General features: G+C 51.0%; 1 protein-coding gene across 1 annotated transcript; it reads left to right on the top strand.

Annotated features, from left to right (window-relative positions):
• The first annotated feature begins 73 nt into the window (after window positions 1-73).
• LOC105994577 (inhibitor of carbonic anhydrase-like) lies at window positions 74-18,773 on the top strand. The gene is made up of 18 exons (XM_013028155.1): window positions 74-435; window positions 529-624; window positions 3,586-3,758; window positions 5,080-5,188; window positions 6,166-6,318; window positions 6,531-6,708; window positions 7,954-8,009; window positions 9,742-9,920; window positions 10,426-10,597; window positions 11,825-11,967; window positions 13,108-13,198; window positions 13,791-13,847; window positions 14,929-15,084; window positions 15,872-16,013; window positions 16,345-16,409; window positions 16,968-17,152; window positions 17,916-18,102; window positions 18,595-18,773. The coding sequence occupies exons 1-18, from the start codon at window positions 429-431 to the stop codon at window positions 18,627-18,629; spliced, it is 2,184 nt and encodes a 727-aa protein (XP_012883609.1). The 5' UTR covers window positions 74-428; the 3' UTR covers window positions 18,630-18,773.
• The last annotated feature ends 5,487 nt before the right edge of the window (window positions 18,774-24,260 follow it).

Genomic DNA, 24,260 nt, shown 5'->3' with positions numbered 1-24,260 from the left:
CTGTCTGTCTGTGTCTGTCTCTTCTAAGAACTTTGGTACAGTTTCAAGGCCCTGGGAATGAGAGATTTAATGATACACGGCTCTGATACATACGCCAGGGAGACATTTGTTTTTCTAGGACTGCTGCAACAAATGATCACAAAGCCCCCCTAGGCGTGTGGAAGGCCAGAGGCCTGAGTTCAGCCTCTCTGGGCTGAAGTCAGGATGCCCGCCGAGCTGTGCTCCACAGGAAAGCCTCTTTTCTTTGCCCTCTTCCAACTTGAGAGCTGCCCACACATTCCTTGGCTGGCGGCCCCGACCCGTCCCCTTTGAAGGCAGCAGAAATGGCCAGACATGGTTGTGGAAACCTGTAAATCCAGCACCTGAGAGGCTAGACCAGGTCACAGTTCTGGGGCAGTAGTTGTCAGCGGTGGACTGAGGGCCAGCAGATGAAGGGTGAGTGGGTGGGGCTCTGGGGCTGGTGACCCAGGCCAGGAGTGGAAGGGGTGACAAAGGCCATCCAGCTCTGTTCTGTTCACCTGGACCCAGCCAGGCTTCAGGCGGAGGACGGAGAGACCCAGGCTCTGGGAGACCCAAGGATAATGAGGCTGGCAATCTGTGCTCTGCTAGGTGTGGGGGTGCTGGGTGAGTGCATCGGGGACCTGGGTGCTGGAGGGTCATTCACCGAGGGGCCACAGCCCCACAGAACAATCACTGTCTAAGGGACTGCTGGGTGGCTCTGGGTGGTGCTGAGCCTGGTTCTTTTAAGTAAAAATTGTCTTTACATAACTAACACCCGCTGGCTGTGAAGATAGGAATCTAGATGAGGCAGACCTAACTCCTAGCATAGGCAAGTCATCTCTAGTTTAAAAAGAACAAAAACAAGCCGGGCACTGGTGGCTCACACCTGTCATCTCAGGAGGCTGAGATCTGAGGATCATGGTTCAAAGGTAGCCGGGGCAGGAAAATCCCCGAGACTCTTATCTCCAGTGAGCCACCAGAAAACTGGAAGTAGCGCTGTGGCTCAAGTGGTAGAGCGCTCGCCTTGAGCTGAAGAGTTCAAGGAGAGTGCCCAGGCCCAGAGTGCAAGCCCCACGACCAACCAAAACAACAAAACCCTGTGCATTCATGACAGGGTGTGTTTTTACCTGGGGTGGGGTGGGGGCAGGATCCTTCATCCTGGGCTCTTGGTGGGATTAGAGAATGTGCCAGTTACCTAGGTGCCCGGAATCCCAGCTACTCAGGAAGCTGAGATGTGAAGATCCCAGTTCAAAAGCCAGCCTGGGCAGTAGGGAGTCCGTGAGACTCTTACTTCCAATTAACCAGCAAAAAGCTGGAAGTGGAGCCATGGCTCAAGTGGTAGAGTGCTAGCCCTTCAGCGGACAAAAGTTCCAGGACAACATCTAGGCCCTGAGTTCAAGTCCCAATATTGGCACATGCCCCTCGTTCTCCCCCCCCCACCCCCAATATAAAGATCAACTGTTGGATCTGAGCAGACGCAGTTCTGTGAGACCTGTGTAAAATCTTCCTTAGATGGAGGTGAAGGGGAGGGGTAGCTTAGGACCCTGTACAGAGGGACCAACTCCTTGGTCTTTGCTGCCAGCCCTTCCCAGCCCAGCATCTCCCCTCGGGGTGCACAGTGAGCTCCACGGGCCTGGGATAGCCTGGGAAGGTAGAGCACAGGCATGAGCGGTGGTCCAGCGAGGTCCAGCTACAGTGGCAAGAAAACACAGGGTGCACACCAGTGGTCTCTCTCAAAGTCTCTCCAACAGGCGCTGTGTTGTTTGTTCTTTTATCTTCTGTCCTGGTCAAGTCAGGCCCTGGGCAAAAGTTCAACTTTGCTCAACTGGGGCTTTGTTTCCTAACCAGAGGCTGGAGTTGCCCTGTCCCCTTGGACCTTCCCCCTATACTTTCTTCCTCATGGCTGCTGGACAAGGGCTCTCCTTGTGGTTTGAGGCCAGTAGGAGCAGGGAAGTAGTCGGTGAGACTCTCATCTCCAATTAAGCAAAAGGGAGAAGCAGAGCTGTGGCTTAAGTGGTAAGAGTGCCAGCCTTGAGCAAAAAAGCTCAGGGACGGCACCGGGCTCGGAATTCAAGCCCCCAAACTGGCACGCTCTTGTGCACACATATCCATGTGTGCGCATGTGTGCGCTCCCACACACGAACACACACACACACACACACACACCTCTGCTGGTGGCCAGTGACAAGAAGTAACCAAAGCAGAGGGGGTGGCAGTGGTGTACACCTGTAATCTCAGTTTCTGTAGAGACAAATCAGGAGGATTGCAGTTAAAGGCCAGCCCTGGAAAAACAGGATTAATGAGATGCCAACTTAATTAGCAAGCTGAGTGTATCAGTACATGCCTGTGGTCCCAGCTACAGGGAGGTAGAAGGATTGTAGTTCAAGCTGCCCAATCAAAAAACAGGAGACTGCCAGGCCCCGGTGCCCCACGCCTGTCATCCTAGCTACTCAGGAGGCTGAGATCTGAGGATCGAGGTTCAAAGCCAGCCTGGGCAGGAAAAGTCTGGAAGAATCTTATCCTCAGTGAGAAAACTGGAAGTGGTGCTGTGGCTCAAAGCGGTAGAACACTACGCCTTGAGCAAAAAAAAGTTCAGGGATAGCGCTCAGGCCCTGAGTTCAAGCCCCAGAACTGACCAAACAAAACAAAGCAAATAAACAACAAAAACCAAGACATGAGACCTTACCTGGAAAGCAACAAAAGCTAAAAGGAACGATGAGGCCATTTCACATAAAGTCTGAGGGGCCTTTTGTGTGGCTTTTTCAATTTTTATTTTTTATTTTTTTGTTGGTCATAGGGCTTGAACTCTGGGTCTGGGTGCTGTCCCTCAGTTCTTCAGCTCAAGGTGAGCGCTCTACCACTTGAGCCACAGCACCACTTCCAGTTTTCTGGTGGTTCATTGGAGAAAAGAGTCTCACGGACTTTCCTGCCTGGGCTGGCTTTGAACTGTGATCCTCAGATCTCAGCCTCCTGAGTAGCTAGGATGACAGGCATGAGCCACTGGCTTCCGGCTTTATTTTTTTTTTTTTGGCATAATGTACTGGGGCTTGAACTTGGGGCCTAGTTCTTGGTTCATCTTGCTTGCTCAATGGTAGTGCTCTACCATGTCAGTCAGACCCACATTCCTGCAGTTTGCCGGTTAGCTAGAAGATGAAATCTCCCGGACTTTTCTGCCTAGGCTGTCCTTGAACTGCAATCCTCCATATTTCAGCCTCCTGAGTAGCTAGATTCCAGGCATGAGCCAAGGGTGGCAGCTCACATAACATTTTTTGTTGGGGGGGGGGTTGAACTCTGGGCCTGGGCGCTGTCCTTCAGTTCTTCAGTTCAAGGCTAGCACTCTACGACTTGAGTCACAGCGCCACTTCTGGCTTTTTCTGCTTATGTGGTGCTGAGGAATGGAACCCAGGGCCTCATGCATACAAGCCACCTTCCCAGCCCATCAGAGACACAGACCCTGAGACCACCTGTTAGGCAGCTAATCCAGCTGCATGCACACACACCCAGCCGACCCTTTCGCTTGCCTTTGACCTCCTCTTCCAGCAGAGAAAGTTGCGTGCCAAGCCCCTGCCTGCTCCTCTCTCCTAGGGCTGTGTCTGGCTGCCCCGGGGCAGACTGTAAGGTGGTGTGCCGTGTCAGATCACGAGGCCGCTAAATGCTCCAGTTTCCGAGAGGCCATGAGAAAAGTCCTTCCTGCAGATGGTCCGTCTGTCACCTGCGTGAAGAAAAGATCTCACCTGGATTGCATCCATGCCACGGCGGTGAGTCACAGCAGCCTGAAAGGGACACAGAAGTCCCTATTCTCTGTCTCTCTGTCCCTCTGCCTGTCCATCTTATCTATCTCTCTTCCTTTCTTTCCTTATCGACATAGGCTATAGCGGCTCACTCCTAGCGACTCAGGAGGCTGAGATCATCTGAGGATCTCAGTTCAAAGCCAAGCCTGGCAGGAAAGTCTATGACGCTCTTATCGCCAATTAACCAGCCAAAATCTGGAAGTGGAGCTGTGGCACAAGTAGTAGAGCAGCAACTTCGAGTGAAAAAGTTCAGGGACAGCGCCCGGTCCCTGAGTTCAATCTCTAGTACAGGTGCATGATACCTGCACACACTCATGCACACCCACATACACACACGCACACAGAGATGTAAAATTCATGTAAAACAGAAATAAAAGTATTAATATTTTAGTCAGATTCTGCTGGCTCACGCCTGTCATCCTAGCTACTCAGGAGGCTGAGATCTGAGGACCACAGTTCAAAGCCAGCCCAAGCAGGAAAGTCTGTGAGACTCTTATTTCCAATTCACCACCACAAAACCAATAGAGTAGGAGAGCGCTAGCCTTGAGCAAAAGAGTTCAGGGACAGTACCAAGGCACCAAGTTCAAGCCCCGCAACTGAAAAAAAAATCGGTATTTTCATATAATTGCATGACTGGAAAGTACCGTAGAAGTGAACAAATGCAAGATCAATATCTCATAAGCAATATTAAGTTTTAAGTACCAGCCATTAATTAGAGAAAAATATTCCAGAATTGTGATCTCGCAACTCGTTTTTATTCTAAAATAACAAACTGATGTAGGAGAAGACAGAACCCTGGTTGGTGGGAAGGTAAATTAGTGCAGCCGTTATGGAAATGACTGTGAAGTTTCATCAAGAAACTGAACACCAGCCAGGCACCTGGTGGCACGTCATGCCTATAGTTCTAGCTATTCAAGAGGCTGAGATCCGGAGGATCGTAGTTTGAGACCATCCTGGGCAGAAATTTCTGTGAGGATCCATCTCCAAAATAACCAGCAAAAAGGCAGTCTGGAGGCATGGTTCGAGTGGAAGAGCACCAGCTTGGAACAAGAAAGCCAAGGAAGAACAGGAGGCCCTAGTACAAAAACCTAAGAACTACCATAGATCCTTTTATAATACTCCTGGGCATATACTTTAAGGAACAGAGACACCTACACAAATCTTAGTAGCGACATGCATCATGGAGACGGCCTAGCTCTCTCTGGACCAGACGCCCCTGGTAGAGAGCTAGGAGAATCGTCCCCAGCGGTAGCGGGCTCCATTCATTGCCACATCTTATCTCCGCCAGGCAGACAAAGTAGATGCTGTGACCCTTGACGGAGGTTTGGTGTTTAAGGCCGGCCTGGCTCCTTACAACCTGAAACCCATTGTGGCCGAAGTCTATGGATCAGAAGACGGTGTGTTCCCTCTCCCAGCCCCCCAAGCCCCCCGCAGGGACCTCTACTTTCTGGTGGGACTGTTTAGCCTTTGGGGGGGAAGACAGGGGTGGGGGCAAAGCTGCTAGAGTTCACCATAGTCAGGTGAGTAGCCTCAGCCCAAGAGGGTGGTGCTGTCCTCAGTCCAGTACCTACCCCTGGGGCTGGGCCCACGGAAAGCCTGTCTCTGGAGACCGGCCGGCATCCTCCATGGATTGTGATGCCCCAAAGATCGTGCAGTCAGGAGGCTCTTCCGTGTTCCCGCCTCCTGCTTATGAGGCACGACCCAGAGTCACCAGAGGGGACCATGCCATGTGCCCATCCCAGTGGCCCAAGAAAAAGCCCATGTTCACATGGGACGCTGCATGCCTACCATCGCAGCTGCTCGGGAGGCAGAGGAGGATCAGACTCTTGAGGTCAGCCCTAGGCAAAAGCATGAGACACAGCCAGGTGCCCGTGGCTCACGCCTGTCATCCTAGCTACTCAGGACGCTGAGATCTGAGGATCACAGTGCAAAGCCAGCCTGGGCAGGAAAGTCCATGAGACTCTCACCTCCAAGTAACCACCAGGAAACCGCAAGTGGCACTGTGGCTCAAGTGGTAGAGCGCTCTCCTTGACCTGAAGAGCTGAGGGACAGCGCCCAGGCCCAGAGTTCAGGCCCCATGACCGACAAAAAAAAAAATGACTGGAGATATAGCTCAGCAGGAAGAGCAACCTGCCTAACAATCATGTGAGGCTATGAGTTTGAAACCCCAATATCACCAAGGAAAACATCCCCCCAAACCATAAGTGTACAGTGTTATATAAGTCAGGGGTAGTTGGTGGCCGCAGAGGGGTTCGGTTTTCTCTCCCCTCCCTGCTTACCTGGGAATGGCGCCCACCTTGGACCCTCCGGGAAGAGCTCAGCGTGGCGAGGGGCCTTGCCCCATAGGCCTCTCTTCCTCCCTGCTCCTCTGCAGATCCACAAACCCAGCATTACGCCGTGGCCGTGGTGAAGAAGGGCACGGACCTCCAGCTGAACCAACTGCGGGGCGCCAAGTCCTGCCACCCAGGCCTGGGCTGGGCAGCGGGCTGGCACGTGCCCCTGGGCGCACTGCTGCCCTCTGGGTCAGGTGAGCCGGCTCAGGTGAAGGGGGGAGGGAGGGGGTCTCACCTTGGTGGTCCAGATGGACCACGCCGGGGGTCCCGAGTCACTAAGACGTGTGGGGGTTGGGGGGACCCCAGCTCTCCCAGGCTCCAGGCCGACTTTGCGAGCAGGGCCCTCGTGGTCCGGGGCCCCATCTGGGTACAGTATGGGGCATGAAGTGCTCACCCCTGTCCGCAGACGAGCCGGGGCCCGCGCGTCTGTCTGAAGCAGAAGCCGCCCGGTTCTTCAGCAGCAGCTGCGTCCCCTGTGCCAACGCCACGTTCCCCGGCCTGTGCCGCCTGTGTGCGGGGAGAGGGACGAACAAATGCGCCTGCTCCTCCCAGGAGCCCTACTTCGGCTACTCGGGTGCCTTCGGGTGAGTGCCGGCTGCCGCCCCTCCTTGCTCTTCAGCTGGGCACCAGGGGCTCACTTGCTACCCTGAGGATCGCGGTTCGAAGCCAGCCTGGAACTGGAACTGGGTGTACACAAACGGTAGAGCTACTGGCCTTCAGTGGAAAACTTCAAGGGGGACAGCACCCAGGCCCTGAGTTCCAGCCCCTGGATGGGTGCACGTGCGTGTGCGTGCACACACACACGTAACACGCACGCACACTCAGAGTAACAAAAGTCCCTGGAGTGGTAGGCCTGTCCCAGGTGGCTCCAGGGGCCTGTCCTTGTGTCCAGCCGTGTGGAAGTCTCCTTCCTGTCTCCCCCATACCCCACCCTCCTCCCCAGCTTGGCGTGCGTCTGTGTTACCCTCCTTACCCTCCCCAGACCACGAGAGGCTGAGGGATTCTAGGATCTTCAGACACGAGACTGGGATGCTGGTAGGGCCAAAGCCAGGCCGTGCTGACGCGCATCCTGTGTTGAACCTCACCCCTGCCTGTCCTGGCCTCCCCTCAGCCCCCCGCCGCACATGGAGCAGGGCCTGCTCAGAACCGAGAGCAAAGCCCGGCGACTGCTCCCGCCCGTCACCCTAGCTTCTGAGAAGCCTGAGGTCTGACGGCCGTGGTTTGGAGCCAAGCTCAGGGCAGGAAAGTCTGTGAGACGCTTATCTCTCGTTAACTAGCAAAAAGCCAGAAATAGAGGTGTGGCTCAAGTGGGAGAGAGCCAGCCCTGAGCAAAAATAAATAAAGAAGAGAGAAAATAAGGCCCTGAGTTGAGTTCAAGCCCCGGTACAAGCATCAAACCAAACCAAAACTGTTTTTTGGTTTTTTTTTCTGCCAGTCCTGGGGTTTGAACTCAGGGCCTGGGCACTGTCCCTGAACTTCTTTTTGCTCAAGGTTAGTGCTGCTACCACATGAGCCACAGCGCCACTTCTGGCTCTTTCTATGTCTGTGGTGCTGAAGAATTGAACTCAGGGCCTCACGCATGCAAGGCGAGCACTCTACCACTGAGCCACCTTCCCAGCCCCGCCCCCATAACTGTTTTATTCAGGGAATTCATAGGCCTCACCCCTTCCTCCCCTAACCCCCGGGAGAGGCCATCACTCTGGTGATGACTGAAAGGCCCTTAAAAGCTGGGGGGGTACGGGGGGAAGTAGGGGACTGTTGGATGGACAGTAGAGATGGCAGGGGGGGCCCAGGGCCCAGGGTCTGATGGTGGCTTTCCTGCTCTCCAGATGTCTGCGGGATGGCGTGGGGGACGTGAGCTTCGTGAGGCACATGACAGTGTTTGGTAAGTGGGGGAAATAAAGGAGCAGGAGGCTTTCCCCACAGCTTCCTTACACCTCGAGATGAGTGACAGCCATCTGGTCAAAGCCACAGAGAGACTTTTTTTTAATGAAAAGTTTCTGTAGTTTGCCCTTTTTTTTGGTCGGTCATGGGGCCTGAACTCTGGGTCTGGGCACTGTCCCTCAGCTCTTCAGCTCAAGGCTAGCGCTCTACCACCTGAGCCATAGCGCCACTTCTGGTTTTCTAGTGGTTTATTGGAGATCAGAGTCTCACGGACTTTCCTGCCTGGGCTGGCTTTGAACCACGATGCTCAGATCTCAGCCTCCTGAATAGGTAGGATGACAGGCGTGAGCCATGGGTGCCCGGCTCAGATTCTGGATTTTATCATCAGTTAGATGTCACTCACACACAGAACCTATGGTCTCCCTCGACGTGGATGGAATCTAAATGAGCCGAGCTCCCGTTCATCGCCAGGGCTGAGTTCCTGACAGCCTGATGTTTTTGCACGATGTGGTCGTTCTCACGTTCTTCCTGCCCTGGGTCGGCCCTTCGCGGGTCACTCTCCTCATTACCTCCTACTGTACCATTTGGTTGGCACTTTGGCAATGGATGTGTGTCCTGCCTGCATTCATTTTTTTTTTTTTAATGACTGGGGTCACCTCTCGGTCTCATTAATGCAGACCAAGATGGTTTTAAGACAATTGTCATTCTGTCCTTTGGCCGGTCAAGTACACCACAGAGAGGCTGTGGGTAGCCTCTTACAACCCAGATTGACTTTGCCCCAAACTATTATGTCTGCTAGTTGGTACATATGGTCCCTTTTTGAAATTCATGCATTTCATGAATTAATTAATTGCTTGATTGATTTGCCACTCCTGGGACTTGAAATCAGGGCCTGGACATTGAGCATTTCTTTTCTTTTCTCTTCTTTTCTTTTTGGCTCAAGGCGAGCGCTCTACCACTTGAGCCACGCCACCAATTCTGGTTTTCTGGTGGTTTATTTGAGATAAGAGTCTCATAGCCTTTTCTGTCCCGGGGCTGGCTTTGAACCGAGATCTTCAGATCTCAGCCTCCTGAGGGAGTTAGGATCACAGAGGTAGGCCACCTGGTGCTGAGCTCTGTTCCCCGTTTTGTGAGGGGACACGAGTTCTATCGCACTCCATTCTCTTCCAGCTTGGCCTCATCTTTGCGAATTACAACTCGTAGGTGCCCAGTTCCATCGCCCCTTTGGATACCTCCAGGGAGCGTGTTTCTCTGTATCTGTAGAGAGCCCTCGCTGGGCACCGAGGCCTCTTTCCCACCTTTGGCCCTGCATCCTGCACTATGACTGGGAGCCACTGGCTTCTGCTTCCTGAGTTTGAGGGGACCAGCACCGGTGGCTCACGCCTGCCATCCTAGCTACTCAGGAGGCCGAGATCTGAGGATTGTAGTTCAAAGACAGGTCTCAGCAGGCCTTATTGGAGTCATCTCCAATAACCCAGCAAAAAGCTGAAGTGGAGGTGTGACTCAAGAGGCTAGAGCACCAACCTTGAGGAAAAAAAAAAAAAAGAAAAAGCCATGTGAGTAGGAGGAGGACCCAAGTTCAAGCCCCAGAGTGCTGGGGACGATTTTTCTGTTAAGTTCTCTTTGGGTCACACAGCTGTGGCTCACTGTGTGTGGGGGGGAACAGGTGCAAAGTGCATGCGCGGTGGGGGCTCTGCTTGGGGCCAGCCGGCCTGTGCTCTGCCTCCCCCCAGAGGTCCTGCCCGAAAAGGCCGACAGGGACCAGTATGAGCTGCTGTGTCCGGACAACACCCGGAGGCCGGTGGACGAGTACGAGCAGTGCCACCTGGCCCGGGTGCCCTCCCACGCCGTGGTGGCCCGGAGCATGGACGGCAAGGAGGACCTGATCTGGGAGATCCTCAACAAGGCCCAGGTATTCCCGCCACCGCCTGGGGGGATGGAGGACCCTCCCCCCGCTTTGCCTTCTGCCTACCCCAGTAATCCTGGGTCTACCAGTCACAGTCAAAATTCTCCTGTGCCGGGCACCATGGTGGCTCCCGCCTGACATCCTAGCTACTCAGGAGGCTGAGATCTGAGGCTCACGGACAGAAAAGTCTGTGAGACTCTTAGCTCCAATAAACCACCAGAAAAACAGAAGTGGCGCTGTGGCTCAAGCGGTAGAGTGCTAGCCTTGAGCTGAAGAGCTGAGGGACAGCGCCCAGGCCCAGAGTTCAGGCCCCAGGACTGACGAAGAAAAAAAAAAAAGTATTTCCGGAGCATGGTGAAGTGCAGGGAATGGTGGTTGTGTCCTGCCGGGGAGGGGGGGGTGCAGTGGAGGTGACGAGTGTCTCCCTTTCTCTGGTTTGGCGTTTGTATCGTGTTGACCTTCACCTCGGTGTCAGCGCCTTCCTGTGTTCTTTCTCTTTACCTTTCATCAGGAACATTTTGGAAAAGACAAAAGGTCAGAATTTCAACTCTTTGGTTCCCCGCACGGGAGAGATCTGCTGTTCACCGATGCCGCCCGGGGCTTTGTACAGGTCCCCCCTAAAATGGATGCAAAGCTGTACGTGGGATATGAGTATCTTTCCACCACTGGGCAGCTGGAGACAGGTATTAGGGGTGTGTGTGTGTGTGCGTGTGTGTGTGTGCGTGTGTGTGTGCGTGTGTGTGTGTGTTATAAATATTGGGCCTTGAACTCAGTGCCTAGCTTTCTTTGCTCAAGGCTAGCGCTCTACCACTTGAACCACAGCTGGCTTCTGGTTTTTTGGTGGTCCATTGAAGGTAAGAGTCTCCTAGACTTCCCTGTCCAGTCTGGCTTCAAACATGAGCCTCAGATCTCAGCCTCCTGAGTAGGTAGGATGACAGGCGTGAGCCACCAGCTCATGGCCTGTGAGGAGATTTTCTGATGAGCTGGGAGAAAGATTTAAGTTATGTGATTATCCAGAGGAATTTGAACACCTTCATGTTGTAGGTAACTTGAAGTAATGATGGTTCTAAGTCCCTGTACTCAACGGGGCAACCGTCCCAGTGACAGGAAGAACAATCTGATCTAAGCAGGAGTAAGAATGAGCCACTAGGCCACTCGAGAGCAGAACTCCAACTCCAAAGATTCAGGGTCCAGCTCCTGCCTTCCACCAGATTCACCACAATGCACTTGTTTATATCTATATATGTATATATATAATGTATACATACATACATACATATATATATATATATATATTGTTTTTTGTTTTTTTTGTTTTTTGGGTCCAGTCGTGGGGCCTGAACTCTGGGCCTGGGCGCTGTCCCTCAGCTCTTCAGCTCAAGGCTAGCGCTCTACCACTTGAGCCACAGCGCCACTTCGGGCTTTTTTTTTTTTTGCTTATGTGGTGCTGAGGAATCGAACCCAGGGCCTCATGCATGCAAGGCAAGCGCTCTACCACTGAGCCACCTTCCCAGCCCATATACTTATATATTATATCTCTATATTTAGATACCATCCTGCCTCCCTCCCTCCCTTCTTCCTTTTACTTTCTTTCTTCGCTCTTCTTTTCCTTCCCTCTGTCTCTTCTTCCTCCATTTTCTCTTTCCCCTCCCTTCCCTGTCTCTGTCTGTCTGTCTGTCTCTCTCTCTCTTTCTGGGAAGTCCAGCCTTGGATGGAAACCCAGAAGTCTCTGCTTTGGGCTGGAGCTCCACGAGGTCTCTCTGAGGTGGGGTGAGGAGGTGGAGGTGAGGTTCACCTTCAGTCTCCGCTCTGCTGCTGTTTGTGAGACCCTCGATTGGCAGTTCCAGGAAGCGGGGGAGGCGTCCTGTGGGGTGCGGGGGTCCCTGACCCTTCTTCTCTCCCCGTGCTAGGTGTGGAGGAGTTCCCAGGGGTGCGGTGGTGCGCGGTGGGCCGCCATGAGAAGGCCAGGTGTGAGGAGTGGGGTGCGGTGAGCGGCGGGGCCCTGGGGTGCGCCGTGGAGGAGACGCCTGAGGACTGCTTGGCAGCCATCATGGTAGGAGGGCCTGCAGGCCAGAGGCACAGAGCTTCTGCGGAGGGGGGTCCCCGCTAACGTTCCACCCCCCCTCCAACCCCAACACCTGCTACACCCTCAGTCGAGGGCCAGCCGGAGTCCCAGGTGACCTCCTGGGACCTGAGGCCTGGGCCCTAAGGGAACTCAGAGGGATGCCCTACTTTCAAGAAGTGTAAGGAATCTTCTAGGATGTGGATGGGGGACACTGTGGGATTGATTTATGCTTGTGCCAGTACTGGGACTTGAACTCCTGGCCTCCTACTCTCTGGCTTGGCTTTTCTGCTCAAGGCTGGTGCTCTACCACTTGAGCCACACTTCCCACTTCCTACTTTTGCTGGCTAATCGGAGATAAGAGTCTTGAGGATTTGTCTGCCCAGGGTGGCTTTGAACCTCTGATTTTCCTAAGTAATGAAATTATCAGGTTAAAAACTACTTTTATTTTATTGTTTGCCAGTCCTGGGGCTTGAACTCAGGGCCTGGGCACTGTCCCCTAAGATGCTTTTTGCTCAAGGCTAGCACTCTACCACTTGAGCCACAGCGCCACTTCCAGCTTTTTCTGTGTATGTGGTACTGAGGAATCAAACCCAGGGCTTCATGCATGCTAGGCGGGCACTCTACCACAAAGCCACCTCCCCAGCCCCTAAAAATTACTTTTAATAGCTGTCTACAACTCCACCAAGTATTTCTGCCTCAGTTGATTTGACCAGGTTCTAAATATTGCCATGTGAGTAATTTCCAAATCCCTAGTTATTACAGGTAATACAGGATTGAAACTTTAGTACCTGGGTCGATATTTAATGAACTTAATTGATTTTCAATATTTGCTTGATCTTAACAGATTCATATAGCTCCTGCTTTCGTTGTTGTTGTTGTTAGTACCAGGGATTGAACTCAAGGCCTAGCATGGCTTTGAACCACTATCCTTAGATCTCAGTCTCCTGGGTAGCTAGGATTCCAGGCATATGAGCCACCGGTGCCCGGCTCTGACACTCACTTTGACACGGTAGCTTTGGTTAGCACAGGGCTTGTGATGTGAGGGGCTGGCAGGTGAGAAAGCTCTGAGGGTCAGCAGGATGGGAGAGAGAACAGGCCTTGCTGCTCACTACTGATTCATTTCTTCAGAAAGGAGAAGCTGACGCCATGAGTTTGGATGGTGGACACGTCTACCTGGCAGGCCAGTGTGGGCTTGTGCCTGTCCTGGCAGAGAATTACGGTGAGTGGGAGGGGGACACCTCTCTGTCCCAGTCCCCCCCCTCCCCCAGATCACAGACGTAGAAAATCAAGCTAATAATAGAGTTGCAAGAGAGGGAGATGACAGGTGACAATTCCCTTCCCTGACCTCAGAACTAGGTAAGATACAGATGTAGGAGCTGGCCGGGTGGAGCTCAATGAATACCTCCCCCGCCTTTCTTTTAAATGGAGATGGTGGTGTTGGACGGTATGGAGTAGAACTTACATACCTATCGGGAAAGGATCTTTTGCCAGGATCTAGAGTGATCCTGGCCTCCCTCTTCCTTAGACCTCGATCCTCCTATTTATGCTTCCTCAAACAGCCAGGACGACAGCCCTCCCCGCCCAGGTTTTATTAATTTAGATGGGGATGGGGGTAGAAGGCGGCTCCTGTGAGCTTTTTGCCCGGATTGCCTCAAACCACAGTCTTCTCAGTCTCGGGGTAGGTTAGAATGACAACAGCAAGCCCCGGTGCCTGACTCTTGTTTTTGATGATGGAGACACACTGACTTTGGATGGAGCTGACGTGAAGGTTTCAGAGCTGAGTTCCTTGGTTAGTTCTATTTTCCTTTCAGAGTCTAAACACGGGAGTGAGCGTCGTGGGTCTAAGTGTGTGAACACGCCCTTAGAAGGTGAGTGACCAGCCCTGGAGCTCAACTAGGCTTAGTACTGGGAAAGATGGTGAGAAAACCTTAAACACACACACTCACTCACACACACACACACACCTTAAATAGTTGGGTGCCAGTGGCTCACGCCTGTCATCCTAGCTACTCAGGAGGCTGAGATCTGAGGATCAAGGTTCAAAGTTAGCCCAAGTCCGTGAGACTCTTCTCTCCAATGAACCACTCAGAAAACAGGAAGTGGTGCTGTGGCTCAAGTGGTAGAATAGTGCTAGCCTTGAGCTGAAGAGCTGAGGGACAGCGCCCAGGCCCAGAGTTCAAGCCTCACAACCAACAAAAAAACACCCTTAAATAAACTTGCTAGAATTGGAAAGCAGAAAAAGGAGGAAGAGGAGGAGACGGAGGCCCAGTTCACTGTTACAATGTGCACACCTGTCCCAAAGCATCCATAATGAATAACTAATAGTTAACAATAGTTAATTGGGGGCTGGGAAGGTGGCTCAGTGGTAGAGCACTTGCCTTGCATGCATGAGGCCTTGAGTTCCATTCCTCAACACCACATAAGCAAAAAAAAATAATAATAATAGTTCATTGATACAGCACAGCACAGGCAGCTGACAAAGGAGTCCTTCTCCATGTGGACTCTTGCCCAGCACCCCCAGCTTTGGACCTTGGGGGTTCCATAGTATACAGGTAGGGAAACTGAGGCTCAAAGACAGCCTGGCTTGCACAGGACCATACAGGCAGGAGAGGGGCTGCCCGTGAGCTTGCGAAGAGGCGGGGTGATGGTCACACAGCTCCCCCTCCTTCTGGAAATTCCTGGCTCTCCTTTTCATCCTACGGGGTCCGGAAACCACAGGTGTTCAAACAGAACTGATTCACGTTGAGGTTTGAGGGGGAGCCGGGCGACCTGAGCATCTCCTGTGAGACAGAAGGGGCCACGTGGCCGTCCACCTGGGGACGGGAAGCTCCAACTTCTGCCAGAGCTCCTGCATCCTATTTGGGGGTGGGGGGTCGGGGGAGGCTCCGACCTTCCCCTTCCCCCATCCCAACCCCTTCTCTTCCCCATCCTGGTGTTTCCCCTTGCAAGGCTATTACGCCGTGGCTGTGATTAAGAAATCAGATGTTGGAATCACCTGGAATTCTCTACGGGGAAAGAAGTCCTGCCACATGGGGGTTGGCACCTCTGCGGGCTGGAACATCCCCATGGGTTTAATATACAACCAAACTGGGTCCTGCAAGTTCGGTGAGTGTGTTCTTGCGGGTGTGGCGGGCCTGTGGGCCTGGGGGGGGGGATGGGAGAGATTCGTGCAGGGGCCTTCCCTCCGCCCTCACCCCTGTGCTCCTGGGAGGCGATGGGTTTCTGGGAAAGATGAGATGGTCAGAAAGATGTCAGAAATGGCCTCAGGGAGCAATTGGAGCACGTGTGGTATACCTGCACGTGGGCATGCATTTGACTTTGACACCTAAGCTACACATCGGACCTATGTAATTCCTTCTTTCCTTCCTTCTTTCCCTCCCTCCCTCTCTCCCTGCATCCCTCTCTCTCTCCTTAGATCTCAGCCTCCTAATTAGCTAGGATTACAGGTGTTACACTAGGATTACAGGATTACACCAATGCCTGGATTATCAGGTTCTGATTTTTTGTTTTTTTTCCTGGTTAGCTTGTGGAGTTTCACCTCAGGGCCTGAGCACTGTGTCCCTGAGCTTTTTTTTGCTCAAGGCAAGCACTGTATTACTTTGAACCACAGCACCACTTCTGGTTTTCTGAGTGGTTCATTGGAGATCAGAGTCTCACGGACTTTCTTGCCCGTGCTGACTTTGAACGGCGATCCTCAGATCTCAGCCTCCTGAGTAGCTAGGATGACAGGCGTGAGCCACCGGCACCCGGCTAGGTTCTGATTTTTAATAATAATATGCCAGCATGTATAAAGAAGTACTACAGATCAAGAGAGTCGGGCAATTTTAAGAACACACTCCGAGGCTTTCCTGCTATGGTGGGAAGATCTGATTCCGGCTGTCCTTCCCCACAGACAACTTCTTCAGCCGCAGCTGTGCCCCTGGTTCTAATCCCGACTCCCGTCTCTGCGCGCTGTGTGGTGGGGATGATAACCCTGCCCATACATGTGCTCCCAACAGCCAGGAGAGGTACTTCGGCTCGGCCGGGGCTCTCAGGTGAGTGGGGTACATGGACCTCCTTTCTCTCTGCGCACACACACACACAAAACCAGCGAACTCCTCATCCTCATCCAGCATCATCTAGAAGGAGCCAGCAGCAGAAGCCAACTACAATTTCCTCAGGTGGCTCCAAAGACCAAAATCAGGGCTGGTTCTAGAATATTCCCCTTCAAGCCCCGCTGACTTGAAGCATCTTGGGTGGAGTCCTGGGGAGAGGCCAGAGTGTTGGCTGTAGGGTTGTCACCCTGGAAGTGTTGATGTGTGTGTGTGTGTGTGTGTGTGTGTGTGTGTTGTGTGACTCCTCACTCATTTGTCCCTTGCCGTGCAGGTGTCTAGTTGAGAAGGGAGATGTGGCTTTTGTGAAGCATCAGACGGTCCTACAGAACACCGCCGGTATGTCACCATGCTGTCCTCCCCTGTCGTGTCAGATAGGAAACTCTTTCAGTGACTTAAGTCCTTATACTTTATTTTTGTGTGTGTGCCAGTCCCGGGGTCTGAACTCAGGGCCTGGGTACTGTCCCTGAGTTTCTTTTGCTCCAGGCTAGCACTCTACCTCTTGAGCCACAGCGCCACTTGCGGCTTTTTCTGTGTCTGTGGTGCTGAGGAATCAAACCCAGGGCTTCGTGCATGCTAGGCGAGCACTCTAGCACTAAGCCACCTTCGCAGTCCCTGCACAGACATTCTTAATCTTAATATTCATTCAATTAATTGATCTTTCTCTTCTTGGCTAAGCTTTTTTTAGGTTCATTTTGTGAAATCTTTGCCCTTAAATGGGTTAAAAAAGCACAAGCCAAAACTGGTTTTGAGTGCCCGGGTTTTGTTTTCCTGTCCTGCTTTACCGTAAAAGCGTTGTTTCATTTCTCTGGGCCTCCGAACTCTTGCAGGTATCCACTGTGTGGCATGCTGTCACCAAGTCCATCAGCCGCGCCTGACACGCCCCTCTCTCCCTAGGAAAGAACCCTGAGGCCTGGGCTAGGGACCTGAAGCAGGAAGATTTTGAGCTGCTGTGCCTTGATGGTACCAGGAAGCCCGTGACCGAGGCTCAGAACTGCCACCTAGCCACAGTGCCGAACCACGCCGTGGTGTCAAGGAAAGATAAGGCAGATTTTGTTCGCAGGATCCTCTTCAACCAGCAGGTACGGGCTGCTCCGTTCATCCTTTCTCCCTTAAGGAGCTGGCTCAAGCGGTCTCACGCTAGGCTGAGCTTAATGTAGGGAAAGCAGAATGGAGGTTATTCTTCGTGACCCATAGGGGGCGCCAAACCACACTTTCCTCAACCTGGGCAGGCGTGGTGCTATCCTGGGCTTCTGGGGGCCGGTGGCTCACGCCTGTCATCCTAGCTACTCAGGAGGCTGAGATCTGAGGATCGCGGTTCAAAGCCAGCCTGGGCAGAAAAGTCCGTGAGACTCTGCATCTCCAAGGAACCACTCAGAAAACCAGAAGTGGCACTGTGGCTCAAAGTGGTAGAGCGCTAAGCCTTGAGCACGAAGAGCTCAGGGACAGCACCCAGGCCCTGAGATCAAGCCCCAGACAACATTGAGACACCTTATGATTTGTGATCAAATCGTGCTTGAGCAGAGATGAGCGAGTTGGCCAACTGGGAGCTCTGTCTACCGTGGTTTTGTCAACATCATCTCCATTTACAAATGGGTAAACCAAGGCTTGCTCTTCAAGCCACAAAACAAGAATGTGGCGGGGCTAGGATCTGAAACCAGAGATTCATTGCTTCCCGACATTTTACTACAGTACTTACTAAGCTACGCTGTGTCTGGGTTTCTCATAGGCTAGACCCGAGTAGTCAAGCAGATTCAGGTCTTCTGAGCACAATACCCAATCCCATGCTTCTGGAAAACCCTCACTGTCTGTCTGTCTGTCTGTCTGTCTGTCTGTCCAATCCAGGAGCTCTTTGGAAGAACCGGGTTTGAATACCGGATGTTCCAGATGTTTGACTCCTCAGCCAAGGATTTGCTATTCAGTCATGACACAGAATGTCTGGCCAACCTGCAGAACAAAACAACCTACGACAGTTACGTAGGGCCAGAGTATCTTACGTTCATGGCCAACTTCAAGCCATGCATAGTCTCCGGTAAGTAGAACGGAACTCCAAGGAGAAATGACCCGGCGACGGAGGTCCATGTATTTGTATTAAGGGTTAATAGCTAAGAACAAAACAAGGTGGAGAGGGTCTCCCCGCCCTGTAAGAGGATTCAGAAGTCGCAATGAGGTGACTCAATTAGACCACTCAGCTCCAAAAGGCTGAACTGTCTTCCAGGGGACCATGGAGTGTGGTCAGACTTCAGATTTCTTGGGAACTGAGCTCATGTTCATGTTATTCCCATTTATTTGCTTAAAAAAAAGGGGGGGCCCTTCCGTGTAGGCGGAGGGCTTGGGAAAAGACACATATTATATCTAACCACCCAGAGAGGACTCATTTGTCAATGCTTTTAAGTAATATGTATAAATAACACTAATGGGTTAGCACTGGGGTAGGCCCTTTCTACAATACATATTTAAGATGACACGACTTAAGTCAAAAAGGAGGCCCTGATGGTCTTTTCTCTTGGCTTCTGCTTCACAGAACTTCTGGATGTCTGCACCTTCCACCAAAATTAAAGAGAAATTAAAAAGGGACTCCTGGGAGCCCCCGCTGTGGCAGAGCCAACCGCTACTTCTCTCCGTGTAGATGTGTGCTAACCTTGGTCATCTTTACGATTTTGATGTAGAACTGATATAAAAAATAAAATGAATTAAAAACTCTGTGTCCTGACTGGCTCAAAAAAAAATGTGAGCAGAATAACCTGCCTGTGTATCCAGAAAAGAGTGTAGAAAAAGTGCCACCAATCCTAGCATGCAAATAGAGGTTATGTTTGCACCCATCATGGTACAGCTGTGCAAATGAAAGACTGTGCCTACACCAATTATAGCAGTCCCTCATTAAAAAAAAAAAAAGGGACAGACTGTGTTTGCACCAATCACAGACCTTCTTCTGGGTCACACTAACTAGAGGCTCCTCCTCTGGCCTAGGTGGCCACAGGGTCATTTAGATCGTAGGCAAAGGATGGAAATGTAGGATGGGAACTGTTTGAAACAGTCGTGCCTGGGACTGTGCCTTCAGGAGCCAGCAAACAGCTATGTTTGCCCTTGTGGCTTCCTCAAGGTATTTGTAGCCAGGGCTAGCATGAGCGCTGTCTCTGCTGACTGCTGAGTCTGATAGTCTATTGCTCATGGCAGCCAGTGTACCAGGGAAGTGTCTAACAGCTGCCAGTTAGGAATCAAATCATCCCACCCCCGCTTCTAGCTTATTGGAAGGAAAGAGAAATATTACGAAAGGCATGGATGGACATAAAGGCTTAGCGTTAACCGCGCTTTAACTGTATTTAACGGTGCTTTCACAGTGCTTGAGCTTACCACAGAGCCTTGGAGAAGAGTTGGGTCCCTCAAATGGGTTCTAACACTGAGTAGAGGAAAACAGAGACAGCGCTTGGGGGAGAAGGTAGGGGGGCCCAGGTGGACATTTGGTAGGGAAACCCCTCAGAGATCTGGATAGCAGTGTCCTCATGTCTTTGGCATAATCCTAATCTAGTTGTGTATGGAATGAAATCGAATTTTTTTTTTTTGGAGAGGTTGAATCGGGGAGTCTTTCTTAGAAAGCCGGTGATTGCAGGTGGACTGCTACCTCAAAGACCCGCAGCCTCGAATACACTTAATGCTGTGTGAGTAGTAAAGCAAAAAAAGAGCAGAAAAACACAGCCAGAAAACCAGATCAGCTCCACTGGAGAGGGGAAGTGGGATGCCATGGTGGCTAGAGGAGAGGCACACTGGGCCTGGTGTCATGGTGCCTGAGCTGGTGAGGGCCTACACAGGGTCCTGGGCAGGGGGTGGGCTCACAGGGCGCTCAAGAATCAAGTTCATGGCGCAGGATTGGCAGGTCCAGTACTACCTATTGTCCAAGCCCTGAAATGGAAATTCTTAAGGCTGGGAAAGGAATAGCTGCGACTTAAAAGCCCAACACTTCCCACAGCACATTCCAGGGTTCTCCATATAGGGGAAAACTCACTGAACACAAAAAGCTTTCAGCTGAGTACTGGTGGCTCATGCCTGTCATCCTAGCTACTCAGGAGGCTGAGATCTGAGCATCACGGTTCAAAGCCAGCCCGGGCAGGAAAGGATGAGAGACTCTTATCTCCAATGAACCACTCAGAAATCCCGAAGTGGCGCTGTGGCTCAAGGGGTAGAGCGCTGACCTTGAGCTGAAGAGCTGAGCTGAAGAGCTGAGGGACAGTGCCCAGGCCCAGAGTCAAGCCCACCAAAATAAAAAAGCTCTAATCAAGGGCCTTGGACATGGTTACAGATAAGATTCTTCTAGAACTGTTCCTGTTAAAGCTAGAGCCCAGTATTGGCAGCTCATGCTAGTAATCCTAGCTACTCAGAGAGGCTGAGATCTGAGAATCGTGGCTCAAAGCCAGACTGAGCAAGAAAAGTCCAGGAGACTCTTATCTCCAATTAACCACCAGAAAGCCAGAAGTGGCGCTGTGGTTCAAGTGGTAGAGTGCTCACCTTGAGCTGAAGAGCTGAGGGACAGCACCCAGGCCCAGAGTTCAAGACCCACAACTGACAGGAAAAAAAAAAAAAGCTAAGAATATTCCCAGAGGATCCAGGTGGTTTGTAAATAATCATCTTTCAAAACAAACTCTATGGTCACTCAGAGGAGGACCACACAATCTAAATCCTCAATGACGCAGAATTTACAATGTCCCGTATCAATGCGAAGAAACAAGAATCTATGACTTAGAGTCAGGAGCAAACCAATCAAGGGAAACACATCTAGAAAACCAGAGACTGTGTAAGGTTAGCAACAACAACAACAACAAAAAGAGCCATTAGCTGGCGCCAGTGGCTCATACTTTTCCATCCTCCTCAGGAGACTGAAATTCGAGGATCATGGTTCAAAGTCAGCCCAGGCAGAAAAAGTCTCTCTTATCGCTCACCACCAAAAGGCCAGAAGTAGAGCTGTGGCTCAAATGGTAGAGCACTAGCCTTGAGGAAAAGAGCTCAGGGACAGTGCCCAGGCCACACACACACACACACACACACACACACACACAAAGAGGCACCAATACAGTAACATCTTTTGAATTTTGATATTATACATTTATGGCTTACAACTGGCAAAAATGCTACAAGTCAGGGTGTGTGCGCACACGTGTGTGTGTGTGTGTTGGTACAGGGCCCTGTCCTTTAGCTTTGTTTGCTAGTTTTTTTTTTTACCAATCCTGCTGCTTGAACTCAGGGCTGGGGCGCTGTCCCTGAGCTTCTTTTGTTCAAGGCTAGTGCTCTACCATTTAAGCCACAGCACCACTTGTGGCTTTTTTCTGTGTATGTGGTATACTCAGGAATTGAACCCAGGGCTTTGAGCATACGAGGTAAGCACTTGACCACTGAGCCACCTTCCCAGGGCCCCCTTAGCGTCTTTTTGTTCAAGGGTAGCACTTGATCATTTGAGCCACACCTTCGCTTCTGGCTTTTTGGTGAGTCACTGGTCTGCTGTCCTTCCTTCATGGCTAAAGAGCCAGCCATCAGGGGCCAGGGCCTCCATCTTTCTAGCAATGACATTTTTACTTCCGGTCCATTGTCTCCTTACAGGCCGCCTCTCAGAAGCCACGGGCATGCATATCTTTCCTTGTTGGGACTTTTGGAAGGTTCTCCTCTATGTGGGCTGCTGGCACCGTTAGCTGTACCCCGCGGGCTTGAGGTCCACCCACAGTTACACACACCAGGAGAGACGACCCTGGATCACACAGAGCTGGGTCAGGAGCTCGAGGCTTTGGTCCAGTGAGCATCGTGCTCAGGGACTGGGGGACTGCTCCCCAAATTCTAAGAACTTGGAAAGAAACCGAAGTTTTCAAGAGATTTGAGATATACTGAATACAGATAGAACAGACCCTACTAAGGACGAAGGAAAGACAACTCTTCCTTAGCAACACACCTGCACGCACGCACACACTCCATACATGTATGTGTTCACGGCTCCCATTCAGTATTTCTTCTGAGACCTCACACTTCTGTCTTCCAGGAAGGAGAAGGGAAAGGATGCAGGCTTGTTTATCCGTTTGTGGCTAGATGTTACCACATTATACATACAAGTCAGAGGTAGGTGGGTGCCAGTCACAAGAATGTTCTAGATGGGTCAGAAGACTGAGAATCAGTAGAGTTTGGGTTACCCACAGGCTAGTGAGTGGCAGAAGACCTTGGGATCTTGCAATTTATTATGCAACTGATTACGGTTATACAATTTATTACGAGCTCTATATGAATGGTCCTGCTTAGTGAGCCACTCTGACCCCAGAAACCCATCCTAAGGTGGAAGCGCCGAGACAAAACTACATTGCACAAAATGGGAGGGAGCCAGGGTGGAAAGAAGTCAAACCCTGGATGAAGCAGAGCCTGAAGGATTCCTTGTGGAAAAAGTACTGGCGCGACGCGCAGTGAATGGGAAGGTAGAACATTTCCTGAAGTGGAGGGGCGTTACAGACCCTGATAAGACTTGGGAACCTGAAGAAAATGTAGATTGTCCAGAATTAATCGAAGCATTTACTTGATTCTCAAAAGCTCTTGATGGTACCAAAAGAAAAGCTTTATCCAACAGTGAACATATATATATGTGTGTGTGTGTGTGTGTATATATATATATATATATATATGTACACTGTTTATATACATATTACATATAATATATAAACACATATTCATACATATATAAAACAACTTACATACATATAAATATTTTATATTTACTTGTTTTTTTTTGTTTTTTGTTTTTGGTCCAGTCGTGGGGCCTGAACTCTGGACCTGGGCGCTGTCCCTCAGCTCTTCAGCTCAAGGCTAGTGCTCTACCACTTGAGCCACAGCGCCACTTCCAGCTTTTTCTGTGTATATGGTACTAAGGAATCAAACCCAGGGCTTCATGCATGCTAGGCGGGCACTCTACCACTGAGCCACCTTCCCAGCCCCTAAACACTTCATATATATGGATGTATTTATACACACACATACAACATGTAAAATGTGAGTCTTGGCTTTTGAATTAATGGTGTGAAACACTAAGTTCTAATGAAAATCAAGTTTGATATGTTGGTTTTGAAGTAGTATTGGGGGAGTTGGTTTGAGATCTGAGGATCATGGTTCAAAGCCAGCCAGGGCAGGAAAGTGCGTGAGACTCTTATGTCCAATTAAACCCCAGAAAGCCAGAAGTGGCGCTGTGGCTCAAAGTGGTAGAGTGCTAGCCTTGTGCCAAAGAAGCTCAGAGACAGTGCCAAGACCCTGAGTTCAAGCCCCATGACAGACATATGTGTGTGTGTGTGTGTGTGTGCGTGTGTGTGTGTGTGTGACAGAACATAAAATGCTTACCTAGACAGTTTTTTACTTGAGAGATTTTGCTGTGTAGAGGGGCTGGGCATCCTACCCAGGGCCTTGTCTATGTCAGCCAAATGATCCATTACTGAGTCTCATCCCTGACCCTTTTGTTTTCTTTGTTGTTTTTTCTTTTCTTTTTGAGACAGGGTGACCTGGCAGCTCACCTGGCCTTGAACTTGCTAGGTATAGCAAGGTTAACCTCAGACTTCAGTTCCACCTGCTTCTACCCACAGATATGCAAATACAGCAGGTTTGCACAATTCCTTGAAAAACAAGTACATCACCATCTATGACTTCCCTCACCCAAATGGACAAAATTAGGACCGAATTTTATCTCCTTTCATGCAAAGTTTCCGTAGTGAGCGTTCCTCTATGGATTATTGGAATCTGGATACCAAATGCTTGTGGATCCTAGGCTACCTACTGTAAAAAGTCAGCTGGTTAGAAGTTTCTACTACTCTGGGACCTGCTGGCCCAAGTGAATGAATGAAAGTTTGTCATTATTGACCTGCATGCTTCTCCTTCACCCCAAATGGCTCACTCTTTTCAGTATTGGGTTTGTGGTTCTACAAAAGCCAGCAGAACATCTCTGTAGTAATCAGCATGCTACCCAACTGAATATTATGTACTTGATTGTAAATAATGGCAAACGGTGGTCAGTGAATAGTTTTATATTCCTTTAAAAAAAAAAACAAAAAGAGATGGGCTGGGAAGGTGGCTCAGTGGTAGAGTGCTTGCCTTGCATGCCTGAGGCCCTGGGTTGGATTCCTCAGCACCACATACACAAAAAGAAAAAAGCTGGAAGTGGCGCTGTGGCTCAAGTGGTAGAGC

This window comes from Dipodomys ordii, unplaced genomic scaffold (genome assembly GCF_000151885.1).
Source record: "Dipodomys ordii isolate 6190 unplaced genomic scaffold, Dord_2.0 Scaffold107, whole genome shotgun sequence".
Lineage (NCBI taxonomy): Eukaryota > Metazoa > Chordata > Mammalia > Rodentia > Heteromyidae > Dipodomys > Dipodomys ordii.
This window is presented reverse-complemented; position numbering and strand designations above follow the sequence as displayed.